Source organism: Lepidochelys kempii, chromosome 2 (genome assembly GCF_965140285.1).
Source record: "Lepidochelys kempii isolate rLepKem1 chromosome 2, rLepKem1.hap1, whole genome shotgun sequence".
In the NCBI taxonomy this organism is placed as follows: Eukaryota; Metazoa; Chordata; order Testudines; family Cheloniidae; genus Lepidochelys; species Lepidochelys kempii.
The window spans coordinates 147019489-147042854 of NC_136381.1; the positions used below are offsets into that span (position 1 = coordinate 147019489).

Consider the following 23366-nt stretch of genomic DNA (forward strand, 5'->3'; position numbering starts at 1 on the left):
CTTGAGCTTAGCCCATGATCACCCTAGTGGCCATGCTGGGGTGAACAGGACCAAAGACCATTTGGGGGGGTCATTCCACTGGGAGGGAATGGCAAGGATGTTTCTACCTATGTCCGGTCTTGTGACGTATGCCAAAGAGTGGGAAAACCCCAAGACCAGGTCAAAGCCCCTCTCCAGCCACTCCCCATCATTGAAGTTCCATTTCAGGGAGTAGCTGTGGATATTCTGAGTCCTTTTCTGAAAAAGACACCCAGAAGAAAACAGTACATACTGACTTTCATGGATTTTGCCACCTGATGGCCGGAAGCAGTAGCTCTAAGCAACACCAGGGCTAAAAGTGTGTGCCAGGCACTAGCAGACATTTTTGCCAGGGTAGGTTGGCCCTCCGACATCCTCACAAGTGCAGGGACTAATTTCCTGGCAGCAACTATGGAAAACCTTTGGGAAGCTCATGGGGTAAATCACTTGGTTGCCACTCCTTACCACCATCAAACAAATGGCATTGTGGAGAAGTTTAATGGAACTTTGGGGGCCATGATACGTAAATTCGTAAATGAGCACTCCAATGATTGGGACCTAGTGCTGCAGCAGTTGCTCTTTGCCTACAGAGCTGTACCACATCCCAGTTTAGGGTTTTCCCCATTTGAACTTGTATATGGCCGTGAGGTTAAGGGGCCATTACAGTTGGTGAAGCAGCAATGGGAGGGATTTACACCTTCTCCAGGAACTAACATTCTGGACTTTGTAACCAACCTACAAAACACCCTCCGAACCTCTTTAGCCCTTGCTAAAGAAATCTTACAGGATGCTCAAAAAGAGCAAAATGCCTGGTATGATAAACATGCCAGAGAGCATTCCTTCAAAGTAGGAGACCAGGTCATGGTCTTAAAGGCGCTCCAGGCCCATAAAATGGAAGCATCGTGGGAAGGGCATTCACGGTCCAGGAGCGCCTGGGAGCTGTTAATTTACTCATAGCATTCCCCACCTCCAACCGAAAGCCTAAGGTGTACCATATTAATTCTCTAAAGCCCTTTTATTCCCGAGAGTTAAAGGTTTGTCAGTTTACAGCCCAGGGAGGAGATGATGCTGAGTGGCCTGAAGGTGTCTACTACGAAGGGAAAAGTGCTGGTGGTGTGGAAGAGGTGAACCTCTCCATGACCCTTGGGCGTATGCAGCGACAGCAGATCAAGGAGCTGTGCACTAGGTATGCGCCAACGTTCTCAGCCACCCCAGGACTGACTGAACAGGCATACCATTCCATTGATACAGGTAATGCTCACCCAATTAAAGTCCAACCTTACCGGGTGTCTCCTCAAGCTAAAACTGCTATAGAACGGGAGATCCAGGACATGCTACAGATGGGTGTAATCTGCCCCTCTGAAAGTGCATGGGCATCTCCAGTGGTTCTAGTTCCCAAACCAGATGGGGAAATACGTTTTTGCGTGGACTACCGTAAGCTAAATGCTGTAACTCGCCCAGACAACTATCCAATGCCACGCACAGATGAACTATTAGAGAAACTGGGACGGGCCCAGTTCATCTCTACCTTGGACTTAACCAAGGGGTACTGGCAGGTACCGCTAGATGAATCTGCCAAGGAAAGGTCAGCCTTCACCACACATCTCGGGCTGTATGAATATAATGTACTCCCTTTCGGGCTGCGGAATGCACCCGCCACCTTCCAAAGACTTGTAGATGGTCTCCTAGCGGGATTAGGAGAATATGCAGTCGCCTACCTTGACGATGTGGCCATATTTTCGGATTCCTGGGCAGACCACCTGGAACATCTACAAAAAGTCCTTGAGCGCATAAGGGAGGCAGGACTAACTGTTAAGGCTAAGAAGTGTCAAATAGGCCTAAACAGAGTGACTTACCTTGGACACCAGGTGGGTCAAGGAACTATCAGCCCTCTACAGGCCAAAGTGGATGCTATCCAAAAGTGGCCTGTCCCAAAGTCAAAGAAACAGGTTCAATCCTTCTTAGGCTTGGCCGGTTATTACAGACGATTTGTACCGCAATGCAGCCAAATCACCACCCCACTGACAGACCTAACCAAAAAGAAACAGCCAAATGCCGTTCAGTGGACCGAAAAGTGTCAGAAGATCTTTAACAAGCTTAAAGCGACACTCATGTCTGACCCTGTACTAAGGGCCCCAGACTTTGACAAACCGTTCCTAGTAACCACAGATGCATCCGAGCGTGGTGTGAGCAGTTTTAATGCAGAAAAGACCTGATCAAGAATTTCACCCTGTAGTGTTTCTCAGCAAAAACCTGTCTGAGAGGGAAAGCAACTGGTCAGTCAGTGAAAAAGAATGTTACGCCATTGTCTACGCCCTGGAAAAGCTATGCCCATATGTTTGGGGACGGCGTTTCCACCTGCAAACCGACCATGCTGCACTACAGTGGCTTCATACCGCCATGGGCAATAACAAAAAACTTATTTGGTGGAGTTTAGCTCTCCAAGATTTTGATTTCGACATCCAACACATCTCAGGAGCTTCTAACAAAGTGGCTGATGCACTCTCCCATGAAAGTTTCCCAGAATCAACTGGTTAAAATCGTTCTTGAGATGTGGAAAATATTGTTAGTCTTTATGTACTTGGTAGTATATTTAGAGGTGCATGTGTCTTATTAACTCTGTTTTTCTTAGAGCTCCAGGAAGAAATCCCAGCCAGCATTTCACCCTAGCTGAGATTTTGGGGGCGTGTCATAAATATAAAGGAAGGGTAAACCCCTTTAAAATCCCCCCTGGCCAGAGGAAAACTCCTCTCACCTGTAAAGGGTTAAGAAGCTAAAGGTAACCTCGCTGGCACCTGACCAAAATGACCAATGAGGAGACAAGATACTTTCAAAAGCTGGGAGGAGGGAGAGAAACAAACGGTCTCTGTCTGTCTATATGCTGCTTTTGTCGGGGATAGACCAGGAATGGAGTCTTAGAACTTTTAGTAAGTAATCTAGCTAGGTATCTGTTAGATTATGATTTCTTTAAATGGCTGAGAAAGGAACTGTGCTGAATAGAATGACTATTCCCGTCTGTGTGTCTTTTTTGTAACTTAAGGTTTTGCCTAGAGGGATTCTCTATGTTTTGAATCTAATTACCCTGTAAGGTATCTACCATCCTGATTTTACAGAGGTGATTTCTTTACTTCTATCAAAAGTCTTCGTGTAAGAAAACTGAATGCTTTTTCATTGTTCTCAGATCCAAGGGTTTGGGTCTGTGGTCACCTATGCAAATTGGTGAGGATTTTTACCAAGCCTTCCCCAGGAAGTGGGGTGCAAGGGTGGGAGGATTTTGGGGGGAAAGATGTGTCCAAACTACGTTTCCCAGTAAACCCAGTTAGAGTTTGGTCGTGGCAGTGGAGATCCATGGACGACGGATAAAATTAATTTGTACCTTGGGGAAGTTTTAACCTAAGCTGGTGAAAGTAAGCTTAGGAGGTTTTCATGCAGGTCCCCACATCTGTACCCTAGAGTTCAGAGTGGGGGAGGAACCTTGACAGTGGTAAATAATTAAAAGGATACATCACTGATTCAGAGCAATCTGGACTACTTGGTAAGCTAGGTGCAAACAAATAATACGCATTTTAATATGGCTAAATATAAACATATACATCTAGGAACAAAGAATGTAGGCCATAGTTACAGGATGGGGGACTCTATCCTGGGAATCAGTTACTCAAAATACGATTTGGGGATAATGCTGGGTAACCAGCTGAAGTTGAGCTCCCAGTGTGATTCTGTGGCCAAAAGTGCTAATGAAATTCTTGGATGCATAAAAAAGGGAATCTGGAGTAGGAGCAGATAAGTCATTTTACCTCTGTATTTGACACCGATGCCACTGCTGCTGTAATCTTGTGTCCAGTTCTGGTGTCCTCAATTCAAAAAGGATATTGATAAATTGGAGAGGGTTTAGAGAAGAGCCATGAGAATGATTAAAGGATTAGAAAGCATGCCTTATAGTCATAGACTGAAGGACCTCAATCTATTTAGCTTAACAAAGAGAAGGTGAAGGGGTGACTTGATCACAATCTAGAAGTACCTATAAGGGGAACAGAAATGTGATAACAGAGGGTTCTTCTAGCACATAAAGTTATAATAAGATCTAACGGCTAGAAGCAGAAGCTAGACAAATTTAGACTACAAATAAGGTACACATTTTTAACAGTTGAGTAATCAATCATTGGAATAATTTAGCAAGGGCCATGGTAGATTGTCCATTACTGGCAATTTTTATATCAAGATTGGATTTTTTTTAAATGATATGATTTTTAAATGATTTAAATGAAATTTCAAAGAATTATTTCCTGGTTAATAGTTACCTTCCATCTCACAGGAGAGAGCTTATTGCCCACTTGTTGGGCCAGGTACATTTGTCATTTACTTAACTTTCAGATTACCTAAAATATGGTATCATAGGATTTTCAGATAATAACGCTTCAAAAGGTGAAAATATAAATAATTGTGATTTAATTATATCTCAACTTTTGGAAATATAAATGCAATCTTCAAAGACATCCTATGTTTTGTAAGAATGTGTAAACAGTCAAAAATGACTTTAAATAAATCATAAGTATGTTACAATACTCATAGTCATAGAATTTGAGATCAGAAGGGATCACCAGACCACCTAGTCTGACGTGTATATCACATGCCACCAACACCACCCAGCACTCACACACTAATCCCAACAACTAAAATTAAACTAAGGCTATGTCTACACTACCACTTATGTTGGTATAATTTATGTCACTAGGGGTGTGAATAAGCCACCCCACTGAGTGACATAAGTTACACCAACCTAAACACTGGTGTAGATAGTGCTATGTTGGAGCTTCTCCTGCTGACATAGCTGCCCCCCGCTCATTGTGGGTGAATTAATTAAGTCAACAGGAAATCTGTCTCCTGTCGGCTTAGAGTGGCTATGCTAGAGAGCTTACAGAGATGCAGCTGCATCAATGCATTATAGTCCTCAGGAGACTAAACTATTAAGTGCCACAAGCAGAGAATAGAAGGGATGGAGGTGCATTAATGCCCAAGGGCCCTGCAATGGAAACTGATTAACTGAGATGTACCCAGACGATCCTGGCAATCAGTCTGCACTCCATGCTGCAGTGGAAGGCCAAAAACTCCCAAGGTCATTGCCAATTTGCCCAGGGGCGTGTGTGGGGGGATTCTTTCCTGTTCCCACACATGGTGCTCACAAACAAATAAATTACTTTAAATAAATCATAACTATATAATTTCAAGTATATTAATTAATATGGTAATAAACTGCATTTCTGACTCTGTGTAAGAAGAGTAGGAGTGCAGTTTTTAAAATTCCTAGCTATATGGTAGAAATTAGCTTCTGGGCATGCTATGCAATATTTTCTAGTTGTGTAGCTCCAAAGTACTTTTTGAAGACTGGTAATCAAAATCCGCTCTTCTTTGAAATGTCTGTGTTTACTTAGGGAAATTAGTTGTGTTTTCCTCTTCCATTAGAAAACTGTGAACTATATAGATTAAAAAAATAAAATAATAATAATATAATAAAACAAATACTTGTGGATGGGTATAATAGTCTAAGCAGGGTTTTAATTTTTATTAGTCACTCTATACAGGGAATGTTTTTCATCTAATCACACATGTGGTAAGAATTCTACCCACTCTATTTGGCATTACTCTTCATGAATTATTTGCATCTACATCTATTTATATTACATGGATTGACTTAATTTAGCTGTGTTTTGCTTTTGTTTTTTTAATGTAGCAGTTTATGTCATTTGGTCCTGCATTGGATTCAACTTGTGAAAAATTCTGTATGTTCTTGTAATTTTTATTATTCACCAGTCTTTTTTTGTCAAATAATTTTATATTTAAATTTGAAACGATACACGTGACATCAATCAAATTACTTGGTTAGTACTGACAGAGCTTAAAGTATTGTGTATCTTCCCCATCAACTGTTTTTCACATGAGTATCAACAAGAATGTGTAGTACAGACAGTGGTTTCAGACAGTTTTATTTATTTGTGAACACCTACACAAACAAAGGGAAACATTGTCATTTCTAAACATTTACAAAAGTTTTTCGTATAGCGATAAGATAATGATCTTGCAAATATTTTAGTACAAACAAAAAATAACCTTAGGGTAACTTAGGATATCTATATCTGGCAAGTACTTATGCTGTAATACCAAAATGTTCTTTTCATAATGACAGGTTTCAAAGTAGCAGCCATGTTAGTCTGTATCCGCAAAAAGAAAAGGAGTACTTGTGGCACCTTAGAGACTAACCGATTTATTAGTCTCTAAGGTGCCACAAGTACTCCTTTTCTTTTTGCAAAATGTTCTTGTAGCCATAATTCATTTTCTTAATTTTCATAACTATTAGTTTCAAGGATTGTGACTTTCATATTTGAAAAAAAAATACTTATTAAGTTAAAAGCCATATTTGCATACACTGAAAAATGCTGCACTTCGATGTGTACCCCTAATTCTTATTAATGGCTAGAGTAGCTTATGGTATTGCATCCAAGAGAAGATGGATTTCTTTCTGCTATTTCAGAACCAATAGTTTCTACATTCTTTTAGGTACATATTCATAATCACCACCGTGCACTTCAAGCAGGGGTGTGGTTGTCTGGCTGGCCAGGAGAGGAGGGCAAAGCTTTCTGGCATTTTCTGGGGGCAGGAGGGGAGACGTAAGACTGCTGGAAGAGCAGTCAGCATGGTGGATGACTGCTTTCAGGCTGTGGGGAGGAGGGGAGACGTAAGACTGCTGGAAGAGCAGTCAGCGTGCTGGATGACTCACCACCTAGTAATGGGGGGTTTAAAAAGATCAGTATGGGCTTGGCCACTCTCTTTACCTGGAACAGGCTGGGTAGCACCCATCCTCCCTCCCTCCCTCATTATGTAACAAATATGCCAGGTGTTTAGCTATATCTGCTGTGGACACTATGCTAGCCGCCCTGCTAAGGGGGTCTGGGAAGGAATTTTTCCCTTACCACCATATTGGCCTTGTGCAGTGGGGGGCTTTTTGCCTTCCTTGCAGCAGGTTCAGGTGGGCTCTGTTCATGCACAGGCGGTAGGCCATATGTCGCAACTCTTTATTTAACTGTATAGAGGATGTTCAGTGCAGGTACTCCATAAATTAAGGCACAAAAGAACGGAAAAATGGCCTGGAAAAGGAATTAAGGAGAGGTGCTTGGTAACTGAGCAAGCCGGGGGGCAGTTGGGGACTCCTATGATAGGTACAGCAGAGAGCCAACGCCCCCATCATCATAGTCCACCTTAACCCTTCCTATGAGGGGGGGTGGTCGGTAAGGTCCCGGCAAGGGAATTACTGGAAGGACCTGGATGAAAAGGGGGACTTGGAAGTCCCCCCAGAATTGGCTGGAATTGGTAAGGTCCCAGCAAGGGAATTGTTGGAGGGACCTGGATGAAAAGGGGGACTTGGAAGTCCTCCTGGAATTGGCTGGAATTGGTAAGGTCCTGGCAAGGGAATTGCTGGAGGGACCTGGATGAAAAGGGGGGGAGCTGGTGGAATTGAAGGGTCCCGGCAGTGGATCTGTTGGAGGGACACACATTTTGCACCTGCACTGCACATTTTTTATTCACTGGGTTAGTCCCAGACATCTATCTAGGAGTCTAGGATGTGTGTTTCAGTTATAATATTGAATGAGCTTTGGTATACATAACTACTTGACCACATACTCTAATATTCTAAACCAGAGAACTGAAAAGAAAGCATAAAACAAAAAATGTGCAAGTTTAGACATACTGCAGCAAAACTATTGAAGATATCTTTCAAAACAGGGCCTGGAATGTACAGCATTTACTTCTAAGGTTGCTATAAGTGTGTGTAAAAATATTTCTTTATAGAGACTATAAACAGTAAATAGTATTGTACAAACAAAACAAAATGTAAAATGAGTTGATAAGTAGAATACATTTTATAAGCCATTTTTATCTATGACTGAATATATACTTCATCAATGAAATTTGTGGAAAAAATGATTTAGCTGAAATGCTTACTGAAAATATATTGGCAGATCTATCATTTAAAACATGAAATTATGTTCCCTGCACAAAATAACAAACATATTTTATTTTACACATTGCACTTTGTCTTTAGTGTAATTATGCCACATCCCTTAAACTAGTATAGTCCCTAGGTGCTATTGCAGTATTTGTGGCCAGATATTTTCAGTATCAAGAAACACTGGGCAGTGACAAATAGTTTTAAGATGTAATTTATAAACTTAATTTTATGGCCAGTCATAATGCACAGAGGTGTATTATTAACAAAAAGCTGAAAAATACTATATAAAACAAATATTTACAAATTTAATAGTTTACTCCCAATTCAGTTGGCAAAGAAATTCTTCATTTATGTATTTTATAAAAAAGGTCAGTTTTCAGAAAATCAGATTTTCTTTCAAGAAATAAAAATAATGAAAAGAAATAGGGTGACTGTCCCTGCATTTAATTTAAAGCAAAAGACTACACTTAACTGGTCAAAGTGAGCCTCCTTATTTCCTACACTTCAGTTTTATCATTTGAATTTGACTATTGCATGCCGTATGTCGAAAATCATCACCCATCACAAGGCAGAATCACAGACATATGATATATAAATGCCCTACTGTCCCTATTCTCTTCCCCATCACTTGCTATATCCATCATCTAAACAGGAGATAGCTAAAATTCTCAAGTCCTGGTTTCAGCTCTCAGACTGCTCCAAAATGCAATAGCCCCCAAGGAGCCATTCACTAACCCTGGGATCACTGGAATGCAGTGTGCTACAAGCATTAAAGAACTGTGTGTGAAATAGTAGGTAGAATACCTTCACCTCCATTTGGAGATTATCCTTACATAGCAGCGGTGCAAAGGGGGTCATACATTTTTTTTATAACTTAGTAAAGTCAGCAAAGTTAAGTTTAGATGAACATACAAAAAAGGTAATGTAAAAGAATTATAGTAACAAGGAGTCTGGTGGCACCTTAAAGACTTACAGATTTATTTGAACATAAGCTTTTGGGGGTAAAAACCCCACTTCTTCAGATGCATGGAGTGAAAATTACAGATGCAGACATAAATATACTGATACATGAAGAGAAGGGAGTTACCTCACATGTGGAGGACCAGGGTGGATGTAATCCACTCCCAATAACAGATGAGGAGGTGTCAATTCCAGGAGACTCAAAACTGCTTTTGTAATGAGCCAGCCACTCCCAGTCCCTATTCAAGCCCAAATTAATGGTGTTAAATTTGCAAATGAATTTTAGTTCTGCTGTTTCTCTTTGAAGTCTGTTTCTGAAGTTTTTTTGTTCAAGTATAGCTACTTTCAAATCTGTTATAGAATGTCCAGGAAGATTGAAGTGTTCTACTGGCTTTTGTCTTTAATAATAATAATTTCAAATTTTCCACCTAAGCAGACAAAGCATCGATAATTTTGATGTGAGGCCAGCTCTAACATCACACTGCCATACACAGATGAGGGCCCCCGGCTCAAGTCTAACATTTCACACTAGCAAGTTTTTAATTTCAAAAAACCACCCCCACATTCCACTCCCAAACAAATTATTTAGCATCAGCTTAAAGCTATACATTCAGCTCCAACACAAAATGAGTGTGGGGTGTAAAGAATGCAGAGGAAAATGAGTTAGGGCTTAAGCTGATTTCAGATTGCAAGGCAGAAGTTCTTCAGACCATATGTGTGTCTTCGTATGTTGTCTTCATATGTTAGCCTTTAAATGTCACTGGACTCCACTGAATGCATCCAATGAAGTGAGCTGTAGCTCACGAAAGCATATGCTCAAATAAATGTGTTAGTCTCTAAGGTGCCACAAGTACTCCTTTTCTTTCTACTGGACTCCTTGTTGTTTTTGTGGATACAGAGTAACACGGCTACCCCCTGATACTTGTCACCATGCAAAGAATTATAGTAGTTAGTAATGGCTGAATTGTGAATTTTTATTTAACCAATTTTGAAAACAGGTAATTCCTTTTATGTCAAATAATTAAATATGTCAAATGTTTGTACATATTTCTGAATCAATATGAACCAGGAGACCTAAGATGAAACTGTGATCACAACAGTCACAGATGCACCACAGCAGCATTTGTCAAGAGGACAAAATAATAAGACCAGGGTTTCTTGTTTGAAATATTTCATATTTTGTTGATAAACTTGGAAGGTTTTAACATAATTTAATTATCCTTTTGTAGAAGCAAAATAATACAATTAATGTTACTAAAAATGCAGATTCTGTTTTTTCTCTGATTATGCACATTTAAAACATTAGTTGCTACATCGGCCATAAAAATTACCTTTCCCTTCTTGGGTCTCACACCAAGATTGCTTAAAAAAATACCCTCCTGATATTTAGCATTTATTTAATACTACAATATATAAATTTCTTCTATAAAGATAAATCTATGTAGTAAATAATTTCAGATAGATTCCTTTGAAAGAAAGCAGAACACATGATCAGAAGATTCAGCTGGTGCATCATTTCAAGTACACAGGTAATTTCATTTCAACTGTTCAAATTACCGCAGTTAATCTGTTCATATTCTGTAACAGCATTAGGAGTAAATGGTGATCACTTCACGTCCACCACCTCGCACTAAGAGAACTCTGTTCAGACCTTCTGTCAAAACTTCCAAAAACTCCATGTCTGGAGGACAATCAAGTCAAGGTTTTAAGATTATAGACAAGAAATAAAACAACCTTTAAACATAATACTAAAAAACCCTTAATAAATTGTATTCCTGCATCCAAAGTGCAAGTGCAGCAGCTGCATCCAATAACTTGCCTAAAGCACCTAACACATTCATCTTTCATGAAGTGCAGCCACAACCATTTTAGGTCCCAGCATGCAAAGAGCCTCCCAGCTCAGATCACGAAGGAGTAATAAATGTTGGGATCTATGTAGGCACCCCAGAAATACTAATAAATAGATAAAATTGGTATTAAACTCTATTATTTTTATCTAAGCATTTTAGATTAAACTGAACCCAGAATACGAGTGTTATCATTAAGCAAAGACAACATTCTCCCCCACTACTTTTGGTTTCATGAAAACATTCTGCAAGTGCTGGTCTTAAAGGCATAGGTCTCTCTAGTTAAAATACAAACAAAAAAGCCACAGTACAGACAAAAAAAGCACACAGCCCCTATATACATATAAACAGATATACACATGCTCATTCTACTCATTCATAGCAATAACAACTTTAATTTATGCAACTGTTGATCTATATGATATTGTTACTTTTTTGTAATATAGTATACTTCACCATTAAAACAATAAAGCATAGGATACAGTTTTCATCCCCTTTTTTGTTTTTAGGAGGTCCGGGCATATTCAATAAAACTAGCTGAGCATGTTGTGACTTATTTAATATTACTCCATTGAGCTTCACAGCAGTGTGCATTCTTCTCACATTTGACTGATTCCTAGTACAGAAACAAACTTTTCTACAGTAAAAATGTTATTGTAACCAATAACTATTTTAATCTGTACACCACAGATAAATTTGTGAACTATGATAATTAGCTGAAAATGTCATACTTGTAATAGAAGGAGATGCCTAAAAGGATTAAACTTAGATCTCAGTACATCTTAACTTCTATAATTATAGTTACTCATTTATTAAAAATCAAGTCCAATTTTGATGGTTTATGAAAGAAGGGCTATAATTTTTAACTTAAAATTGGTAATACTTTCCTTCAAAATAAAATGAAATCTAAACATGAGTACTGCTTTCAGGACAATTTCCTTGTAAGTGAAATTTAAGCCAAGGAGTGGATATAGATTGATAGAGATTCCTAGAAATCTAATTGAGGGAAGAATGCAAAACAAGGATTTATAATGGAAATTCAGACACAATCTTTGTTATAGCATTTCTAAATGCACTGTAGCAAGACTCTGCAGATACAGTGGGATTTCCCTTAAATTCCTTTGAAAATCCCAGCATAAGTTAAACGAGTCATACTATAAAATCTTTGAATGAAATTCAATTCATAATGGGAAACTATATGAGAAAGTAGCAAAGTGGTTAGTTGTTGGCAATAACACCCAAAGACACCACCAGTCTTAGCACTTAGGATGGAACAATCCCATGCACTTCTACAGACTAGGGACCAAATGGCTAGGCAGCAGTTCTACAGAAAAGGACCTGGGGTTACAGTGGACGAGAAGCTGGATATGAGTCAACAGTGTGCCCTTGTTGCCAAGAAGGCTGTGTAAGTAGGGGCATTGCCAGTAGATTGAGGAACGTGATCGTTCTCCTCTATTCGACATTGGTGAGGCCTCATCTGGAGTACTGTGTCCAGTTTTGGGCCCCACACTACAAGAAGGATGTGGAAAAATTGGAAAGCATCCAGCGGAGAGCAACAAAAATGATTAGGGGACTGGAACACATGACTTATGAGGACAGGCTGAGGGAACTGGGATTGTTTAGTCTGCAGAAGAGAAGAATGAGGGGGGATTTGATAGCTGCTTTCAACTACCTGAAAGGGGGTTCCAAAGAGGATGGATCTAGACTGTTCTCAGTGGTAGCTGATGACAGAACAAGAAGTAATGATCTCAAGTTGCAGTGGGGGAGGTTTATGTTGGATATTAGGAAAAACTTTTTCACTAGGAGGGTGGTAAAGCACTGGAATGCGTTACCTAGGGAGGTGGTAGAATCTCCTTCCTTTGAGGTTTTTAAGGTCAGGCTTGACAAAACCATGGGCTGGGATCATTTAGTTGTGGATTGGCCCTGCTTTGAGCAGGGGGTTGAACTAGATGACCTCCTGAGGTCCCTTTCAACCCTGATATTCTATGATTCTATGATTTAATCATTCTTTTAATTAATCTCACAATGGTTTTGTTATGACATTTTTCTCCTTGTTGTTTGTCTCTGTCTCTAGAAATAAGTTATATGGACAGGCTTCTGAGTTCACTGGTGTGAAAAGATATAGAAATGGACATAATAGATACAATGACCAGATATCAGAATTTATCAGGGTGTCTTGGGTATTGCAGAGCTGTTCCATTTTTCTGAGTAGTCCTATTGAAATCAGTTTTGTCCTGGCTTCAGTAAAAATTATTAGACATCTTGGGTGACTTCCACTGTGCTGCTCAGTGACTGCCTCTAAGATCTTTGTTTTCCACATAAGCAGATATCACTTCTGCTCCCACCAGCCACAAGAAAGGTGCTTACATTTTGCTTACAAATGACAGGCACACCTGTCATCTAAATGGCCACAACTGAAGCTTTGAAACTCTATGCAGACCTTTCATGGTATGTGGGATCTTTTGGAAGGAAGCCCCCTTCTCAAGCAGCGATGATGTCTTTTGTCGATGGGATTACTGCTGTGCTGACCTATGCTAATTCCCATATGTTTTTATTTAACATTGTAGTTTTAATGAGATATCAGAGTTGCATTTGGGTGATGAGGCCCTGGCATGCTGGTTTGACTCAAGGCCCTGGCAGAGTGAGGGTTGTCTGGCAGGCAGAAGAAGGCTATAGCTCATTCTCTGGGACTCCAGAAAAGCTACCTTATAAATACAGCATCTCTTGGACTTGGCTTGGGGTGAGGGAGGGGGAGTAAAAGAAGGGAAAGGGACTGTCCATGTGACTCTCCCTCCCCTCAGATGCCTTCAAATTACAGCAAAATTGTGAGAACAGAATTTCTCATCCAACACGTAAGGTTTTCCTATAAAAGGGATATCTAACATGAAGAAATTATTAATTGGAGAAGTTGTTGGATAGGAACTCAGTGAAGGTGACAGATGACTGGCACTTTCTGGAACAAGAAAATACAGTAGAACCTCAGAGTTAAGAACACTAGAATTATGAACTGACCAATCACACACCTCATTTGGAACCAGAAGTATATAATCAGGCAGCAGCAGACACACACACACACACACACACACACACACACACACACACAAAGCAAATACAGTACAATACTGTGTTAAACATGAACTACTAAAAAAAAATAAAGGGGAAAAAACATTTTTCTTCTGTATAGTAAAGTTTCAAAGCTGTATTAAGTCAATGGTCAGTTGTAAACTTTTGAAAGAACAACCATAACGTCTTGTTCAGTGTTACAAACAGTTCAGAGTTATGAACAACCTCAATTCCCAAGGTGTTCGTAAGCCTGACGTTCTACTGTAGTTTGGACTCAACTTTTGGGATTCTCTGTAGTTTAAAGGATAATGATGTGAGAAGACTGTAAAAGAAAATGATGGATTTAGTTAGGAATTGATTAGGGCATGAATGAGGATTAGAACAGAAGCAGTCTCAAGGATAAATTATGGCAATATATCACCAGCTGTGATAGGCAGATTAATAAAAAAGGGAGATGTATAATTCCAAGGTTTGTGGCTTTGGAAACAAAGTTAAAATCCAGATAAACCACATGATTTTATGCCTGTAACCATCAGCCATATTTACTAGGACTGTCAATTAATTGCAGTTAACTCAAGCGATTAATGCAAAACAAATTAACTACATGAAAAAATAGTTGCAATTAATCGCAGTTTTAATCTCACGGTTAAATAATAGAATACCAATTTAAATTAATTATAAAGATTGTGGATGTTTTTCTACATTTTCAAATATATTGATTTCAATTACAATATAGAATACAGTGTTCAGTGATCACATCATATTATTATTTTTATTGCAAATATTTGCACTGTAAAAAAGATAAACAAAAGAAATAGTATTTTTCAATTCACCTCATCCAAGTACTATATCATGTACAATACACCTCATCCAAGTATCTCTTTATCATGAAAGAGCCACTTACAAATGCAGAATTTATTTTACATAAATTCACTGAAAAGGAAAACAATGTGAAAAGTTAGAACCTACAAGTCCACTCATTCCTACTTGTTGTTCAGCCGATTGCTAAGACAAACAAGTTTGTTTACATTTACGGGAGATAATGCCTACTTCTTATTTACCAAGTAGCGGGCAGCAATATCTATTTACTATTTACCCTATTCCTTCCCTACCTGTTTGCCATGATCATTGATTGTGTAATGTTTAAATTTAGATTGCAGGATCTTGGGGGCAAAGATTACTTTTTCTATGAAGAGCCTAACACATTTTTGGGTGCTATCAAACTAATAATAATAAGATTAATTTGGATACACATTTTTTTAACCTGAAGGATTTACTTCATTGTTTACAATTCTGTGGAAGTAATTATGGTAGCTAGAAGATGACAAAGAGTGAGAGAGAGAGAGAGAAATCAAAGATCATAGAGAGAGAGCTACAAAGTCAGCAACAAAAGACAGAATTCGGTGTAAGGTAGAGGATGTCTTTTAGCACTTCTGTCAAAACAGAGAAAACCCAAGAACAAAGAGAGGAGGAAAAGTAGAGTACTTCTAGTGGCTCCATCGGGGTGGATAAACTGCCTCTGGACAGCTACATGATCTGGTTTTATGAATCTGTTGGTAAATTTATTTGCTTCCTATAGCCCAAATGAAGAGTATGTGTGTGGGGGTGGCGGGTGGGGGGAGGGTTGTATTGTACAAGGAAATCTACAGTTTACCAGTTGGGAAATGCAGGCTTTTTGAATAATACAATTTTTTAACAAGTCTCAGTCTAATTTTTTCAGCCCACAGTGCCATACAGTAGCATAATCATAATTAAAATGTTTAATACATACATTCAGTGTTCTAAGAAGAAAATTAGAAAAAATGAAGGTCACTTATTTTGCAACCAAATACTGTCAGGTTTTTAACGAAAGATTTTGCTACTGACTACATTGACCATCATTTTTGAGAAACTTATATGTATACTATGAATTACTCTGAAATAAAAAACTGATAAGGTATAGGAACTAAAACAGAAAAAGCTGACAGGAAATACTATGCTAATTATATTCACATGCCAAATCACAATATGTGCACAATATGCATACTGTAAATCATGGGAAGCAACTACTTTAAAGGAAACATGCAATAATAATACACAAGAACCAGGGAACACAGCCTAAATTAAATCAGATTTGACTTACAGATTTCCCCACTCTCTACATGGAAGAGAAACAAACATGAAACTACATTGCTTTATGCTATTTGGTGCATTTTTAAATATAGCAACTTCAGCTGATAAAACACTGTACAACTTTTGTGGTCTGAATTAAACTTTCCCTCATTGACAAGTAGTATAATTTTAGAGTTCTAATATCTAAATAAAAAATGTCAATCTATGTTTTTGCATGAATCAAAAGGTCTGCTACCAGAAAATAATTTAAAAAACAACAATTTTAAGTAAAATATAAGTCAGTTTCTAGTACAGCTTCTGAAGAGAACAGTATTTTAAAGTAAAACTCTATCATAACCAAACTGATATTCTGCATTTGGAATAGGTAAAAAATTCCAAAGAAAACAGGCTCCTAAGTGACAGAAGTTTCATTTTCAAGAGGATCTAAGTTCATTTGACTTTCAGTTTACTATTATTATTATTAAAGGTTAGCTCTTACAAACTTACACATCTACACAGTAAACCTCCCCACCCCTCCATGGCAGTGAGTCTCAAGAGCCCAGGTCAACTAACTTCAGCTTGCAATATGGGGCTAAAAATAACAATGTAGATGTTCCTGCTTGAGTAGGAGACCGAGCTCTGAAACCTAGGATGGAGTAGGGTCTCAGAGCCTGAGCAAGAATGTTTATACTGCTATTTTTAATCCCATAGTGCATGCCCAAGTCAGATGACCTGGGCTCTGATACTCCCTGCTGCAGGAGTTGTCTGCAGTGTAGGCATATCCTTAAGCTCCTGCCTTGCAGCTTACATATGTGGGGAAAACCCTGGTACCTGGGTAGAATCTCATTGACTTCTGAGGGCACAGGGGTCCACCAATCTGTTGTAACTCACAAGAGTGGGGCCTAAGTCTGTTTAATTAGAGTACATGATTGAATGAATTTCTTAGGACAATATTTAGCATCTTCTTTGCAGTTATTTTCAATAAGAACATTATACGTGTAATATGACAAATGTAAAATGTGAAAATGCTTCCTCTAAAGCACGGTTACAAGTAATGCAAATGTATCAGTCACCCAAATTAGCACTTATTGCCCAAACATTCGCCTCCTCTACGCTTCACGTAGGGCCTCATCTTGTAAAAATGTATGCATGTAAATTCTGCCCTTGACTTCAGTGGCACTACTCCTGTCTATAAAATTACTGGCATGCATATACGTTTTTACACAATGAGGCCTGAAATAATACCAGAAAAAGGATAAAACCAGAAACTTATTAAAATCACATTTGTACTTACGGCTTCATGTTGAAGATATCTTTAAAACCTGTTATATTTGTTTCTCTATTTTTGTGCTTTTCAGCTATAAACTTTTCTTTAGTCCAGGTCATTTGCACTTTTTCAGGTGTAGCAGCAGCAGTATCACACTTAACAACCGCTGCTGAATGGGACGCAGTGTTTCTGTCATGTATTAACTGAGCCTGAAAAAAAATAAAATAAAGAGAACAGGTCAAAATATAGTCGTTTTAGAGAGACAAAGAAATTTAAATCACTGATCTGCACAACCTAAATCAATGGGAGTTGACAGACTTTAATTGGAGCATGATCAGCCCCAAGAGGTTTACAAACTATGATACCTTATGCTGCAAACACATGCTTAACTTTAACATTGAAGCCAACAGAACTACTCAGATACATGAAGTTATTCATTTGTGTTTACTGGGGTCTAATTGAGAGGCTTATTTTTATAATTAAAACTAAAGACAATTTGCTTTAATGAAAATTTGAGTCCAAATTACTGTGCAACTTCAATTCTAATTTGAAGATTTTCCTGGGAATTTCCATATGTTTAAAAAGATGTTTTTCCAAGCTGTGATTAGGGTACCCATTAAGAGTGAAAAAAAGACCAAAAATATATCTGCAAATACTTTGCACTAAGTAGCACTAGCAGAGATATCAGAAACAATTAACACTGAATTGGTATCTGAAATAAAAAAATCAATGTCCCTGTTTAGGACAGCAATAATGTCTAACTGTCTTTCACTGTTATGGAACAGAAGACATTTACAATTACATTAAAAAATGCAAAGGGAGGGAATATTTTGTGTTAGAGATACTTGGATTTTATTTCATTGCTTAAATGGAAATTAACACAAATATGCCCACAGTGTCTAAAGTATGTGGAATATAAAGAAACACTAATGTAATGCCACAAACTAGGATACCCATCTTTGGACATAAACATTTAAAGTGCCATATTTTCATCATAATTGAACTAATAAAGAAATTGATGAGTGACATTTATAGTGTAAAGATTCAGATGTTTCACCAGAATTATACAAATAGTGTTGCTCTCTATTTTTGAGAAGTATATCTTTAGGGGGAGGTTTGCACTCCAACAGTGAAATTGACTTCAGGGGGGCCAGAATTTCATGCTAGGTTTCTGACTAAATGGACTTAGAGATGCTTCAGCACTGGCTATATGCTGCCTGATACATGATAGACTTCTAAATGCAATTTTTATTTTAAATATTTTGAAGGAGTAAAATATGCTTCTCAATTGAACTCCTCAAATTCTAGAAATTACTTAAATGAGAAGGGAGAAGTTGAAGATATCTTTGCTAATTTTCTTGAGACTTTTAGAAATTCCAGACATTACTTCTCAGGAAAATCTATAAATGAGAGAAGATGTAGTATAGTGACAGTTTGTAATAGCAGGTATATACACAAAAGATAGTGCCGTGATAATAAAAATAAATCATAGTAGGTAATACTAAAATCTAAATTTCTTGAGGATTGTTTCCAGACAAGAGAAAGGAGAGGACAAAAAGGTTGTTTTCTATCACATCACTACCTGCATCAATTTTGTTTAACCGCAATTATTTATTTATAGGAGGAAAATGGGCAAATGTTTTGTAAAAAGTTTGAAAGCTTTAGAGAAAAAAATCTGCAATTTCATTTCCGGTCTTTAGTACTACATTTTCTAAAGTGGCACTGTAAGTGTTGTAATGAGAATGGAATATCCAGTCAGTACTACTTCAGACTACCTCTTCTTCTGGATTGTCATTAGGCAGCAGAGCCTGTATATCTTGACCAATGGGCTGTGGACTAGAGTAGCTTTTTCTTCTGACTAAGCCTTGAGACTCATCAGTGATGCTCTGAATCTGGGACGTGAAGGTCACCAAGTACAACCAGCATACAAAAAAAGGATATAATTAATTATGCTACTCAAATAACAATTTGTCTTTATTTAAATAGCTGAAAGTGGGAGTATTCTGAAAACAGATACAGATGCCACTATGTAATTGTGTTTGCCTTTTACAAACATGGTGCTCATTTGCACAAATTAGCATAGCGATGTATTTCTAAAATTTGATTGAAGCACTACTTTGAATTTAAAAGAAACAGAGATCAAAGAGTTATTTTGTACTCAAACAAGCAGACTGTACACAAAAGGAAAAAGATATTTACTTCAATAGAAGGTCACACATGTAAAAATCTAGCTCCATAGTAAGTTAATGAGTTTGTTTTCTTGGTAACAGACAAGAATTTTTACACAAACCCAAAAATAATTTTAGAAAAAACACACACACACAAAACATGTATTGAACAGCCAAACTCAAACACTCGTAATAAGATTACTAAACAACTATTGATATATGTTCAGTTTACATTTAGGTTTTGCCAAGGTATGTTGAATATATTGTGACAGGGTCAGGCCAGGCTATAGGAGAGTAATAGAAGGCAGATATATTAGCCCCAGGCTAAGTAGGTCCCTTTTCCCTGGGTGCCTGAATGCAATCATCTACATATAAGATTCATATCACTATCTGGGGTATACTGGGATGTAGTGTTTTGGAAGGTGAGAGAACAAGCCATCAACAAAAGAAGCAGGAAATCATTTGGGGGCTTCCAGACCCAGTGTGTTTTTACATTAACACAACCACAAACAAGAGCAATAAAAAAGAAGAAATATTGAATTAAGGCCAAAAGGGACCATTATATAGTCAACTTTGACTTCCTGTATAACACCAGCCATTGAATTTTATCCAGTTATTCCTGTATTGAGTCAAATAACTCGAGCTTGACTGAAGTATGTCTTCCAGAAAAGCATTCAGTCTTGATCTGAAGACTTCAACAGACAGGTCATCCACCACTTCCCTTAGTAGTTTGTTTCAATGGTTAATCACCCTTACTATTAAATTCAAATTAGAAACAAGGCACAGATTTTTGTCTACCTTTATCTTCCAGTCATTGGTTCTAATTATAACTGTCTCTGCTATATTAGATTAGAGCCCTTTATTATTTGGTATTTTCTTCCTGTGAAGGTACTTACACACTGTGTTCAAGTCACCTCTTGATTAAATTAAAGAGACTGAGCTTCTTAAATCTCTGTGTACAGCACTTTTTCTCAAATCATTTTTGTGGTTCTTCTCTGCACCATCTTCATTTTTCAATATCCTTTTTAAAGTGAGGACACCGGAACTGAACACAGTATTCCAGTATCTGTCTCACCAATGCTGCATCAGAGGTAAAATCACTTCCCTACTCCCCCAGTTTATTCATTGAAGAATCACATTAGCCCTTTTTGCCAAAGCATCACACTGGGAGCTCTTTTTTAATTGTCTACTGTGACTCTTAAATCCCTTTCTAGAGTCACTGCTTTCCAGGATACAGTCACCCATTCTGTAGGTAAGTTCTGCATTCTTTGGTCCAAGATGTATGACTTGCATTTGTTGTATTAGAAAATGCATTTTGTTTGAACGGGCCCACCTGATCAAGCAATTCAGTTCACTCTGTATGATTGTCCTGTCATCATCATTATTTACCACTCCACCAACTTTTGTACCTCCCTAAAATTTACTTCCAGATCACTGATAAAAATATTGAACCCTGTTATGCTTAGAACAGATTCCTATGGAGCCTCACTAGAAACCCCTGCTTAATGATGTTTCCCACATGGCAACTACTATTCAAAGCCCCCTTCTAAACTAGGATTAGATATGACAGAACTTTCATTTGACTTTATTTCTATGCAATGTTATAAATATTTATGGACTTATTATTATTACTTTGAATAAATTAACGGGAATATGACTTTTCCAAGTGAAGTGACTATAAAGTAATTCAGAATTCACTCTCATAAAGGAAACATACAAGAGGGCTTATCTGTTAGAGAGGCAGTGTTTTCTAATACAAGACTGGCATCTCTGCCACTGACTGACTATGTGGCCATCTCACCTGTGTGTGACAGTTCTCCATTGTTAAAAAGGAATAATACCTCCCTACTTCACAGGCATGTTGTGAGCATTAATGAATGCATGTATTTTGAAGATGACAACACTATCATATAAGCATGAAGTTAAAAAAAGAAGAAAAGAGTATTTTTTTACCTGTGTGAATAAGAGAGCATTCGGGGTGCATAAGATTATTCAAGAATATTGAGATTTAAATAGCAGAAATGAATTTAAGAGATTTTCACTGACGGATTGAAGACATGGTGCAGATATGTGCCAAAATCCAGAGTGTTGCATGAATATATTTTATTTTAAAAATACATTTTTATGAATAAAGCTATGCAACAGTTTTGCCATGATTTTTTTCCTGCAGTAAATTAAATTAAAATGTTGAAACATTATAGACTCACAGACTTTAAGGCCAGAAAGGACCATCATGATAATCTAGTCTGACCTTCTACACATTGCAGACACATAACTTCACTCACGTACTCCTGTAACAGACCCTAACTTGTGGCTGAGTTGCTGAAGTCCTCAAATCATGATTTAAATACTTCAGGTTACAGAGAATCCACCATTTACACAAATTTAAACCTGCAAGTGACCAATGCCCCATGCTGCATAAGAAGGCAAAAAACCCCAGGGTCTCTGCCAATCTGACAGGGGGAGATGGGGGGAATTCCTTCCCAACCCAAATATGGAAACCCTGAGCATGTGTGCAAGACCTGGGAAAGAATTCTCTGTAGTTACTCAGAGCCCTTCCCATCTAGTGTCCCATCACTGGCCATTGGAGATATTTGCAGCTAGCAATCACAGATCAGCTACATGCCATTGTAGGCAGAGTCATCATACCATACCCTCCATAAACTTATCAAGCTCAGTCTTGAATCCAGTTAGGTTTTTGCTACCCCTACTCCCCTTAGAAGGCTGTTCCAAAACTTCACTCCTCTGATAGTTAGAAACCTTCATCTAATTTCAAGCCTAAATGTATTGATGACCAGTTTATATCCATTTTTTCTTGTGTCAACAGTAACACTTCATTTAAACAACTCTCCCTCCCTGGTATTTATTTCTCTGGTGTATTTACATAGAGCAATCGTATCTCCCCTCAGCCTTCTTTTGGTTAGACTAAATAAGCCAAGCTCTTTGAATCTCCTCTCATAAGGTAGGAGACTCAAATTCATCTGATCATCCTAGTAGTCCTTCTCTGCATCTGTTCCAGTTTGAATTAATCTTTCTTAAACATGGGAGACCAGAACTGCACACAGTATTCCAGATGAGGTCTTACCACTGCCTTGTATAATGGTACTAACACTTCCCTGTCTCTACTGCAAATACCTTGCCTCATGCATCCTAGGACTGCTTTAGCCTTTTTCACAGCTGCATCACGTTGGCAGCTCATAGTCATCCTGCGATCAACCAGTACACCCAGATCTTTCTCTTCCTCTGTTGCTTCCAACTGATAAGTCCCCAGCATATAGCAAACATTCTTGTTAGTCTCTAAGTGCATGACTTTGCACTTTGCACTATTAAATTTCATCCCATTTCTATTATTCCAATTTTCAAGATCCTCCAGATCTTCTTGTGTGATAGTCCGGTCCTCCTCCACATTGACAAACTCCCAACTTTTTCTCATCTGCAAATTTTATTAACACACTCCCATTTTTTGTGCCAAGATCATTAATAAAAATGTTAGAAAGGTCCCAAGACTCATCCCTCAGGAACTCCACTACCAACCTCCCTCCAGCCTGAATTCACCTTTCCATATGACCTGTTGTAGATTCCCCTTTAAGCAGTTCCTTATCCACATTTTAATTCTCATATTAATTCCCATCTTCTCTAATTTAAATAATAATTTATCATCTGGAACTGTATCAAATGCCTTACTGAAATCCAGGGAGATTAGATCTGGTACATTTCCTTTGTCCAGAAAAACCCAGTTATCTTCTCAAAGAAAGAGATCAGGTTGATCTGGCATGATCTGCCTTTTGTAAAACCATGTTGTACTTTATCCCAATTACTATTTACATCTATGTTCTTACTACTTTCTCTTTCAAAATTTGTTCCAAGAGCTTGCAGGCAATTGACGTCAAACTAACAGGCCTATAGTTTCCCAGATCACTTTTCTCTCCTTTCTTAAAAACAGGTAC

General features: G+C 38.1%; 1 protein-coding gene across 1 annotated transcript in view; it reads right to left on the bottom strand.

The window, feature by feature from the left end:
- Positions 1-5990: 5990 nt before the first annotated feature.
- SLC12A7 (solute carrier family 12 member 7) overlaps positions 5991-23366 on the bottom strand; it is a 334753-nt gene continuing 317377 nt past the window's right edge. The window contains exons 22-24 of the mRNA XM_073332427.2: positions 17279-17460; positions 11313-11446; positions 5991-10664 (exon numbers count right to left, since the gene is read on the bottom strand). Of these exons, the coding sequence (XP_073188528.2) occupies positions 10573-10664; positions 11313-11446; positions 17279-17460 (408 nt within the window). The 3' untranslated portion in view covers positions 5991-10572. The remainder of the gene's footprint in view (positions 10665-11312; positions 11447-17278; positions 17461-23366) is intronic.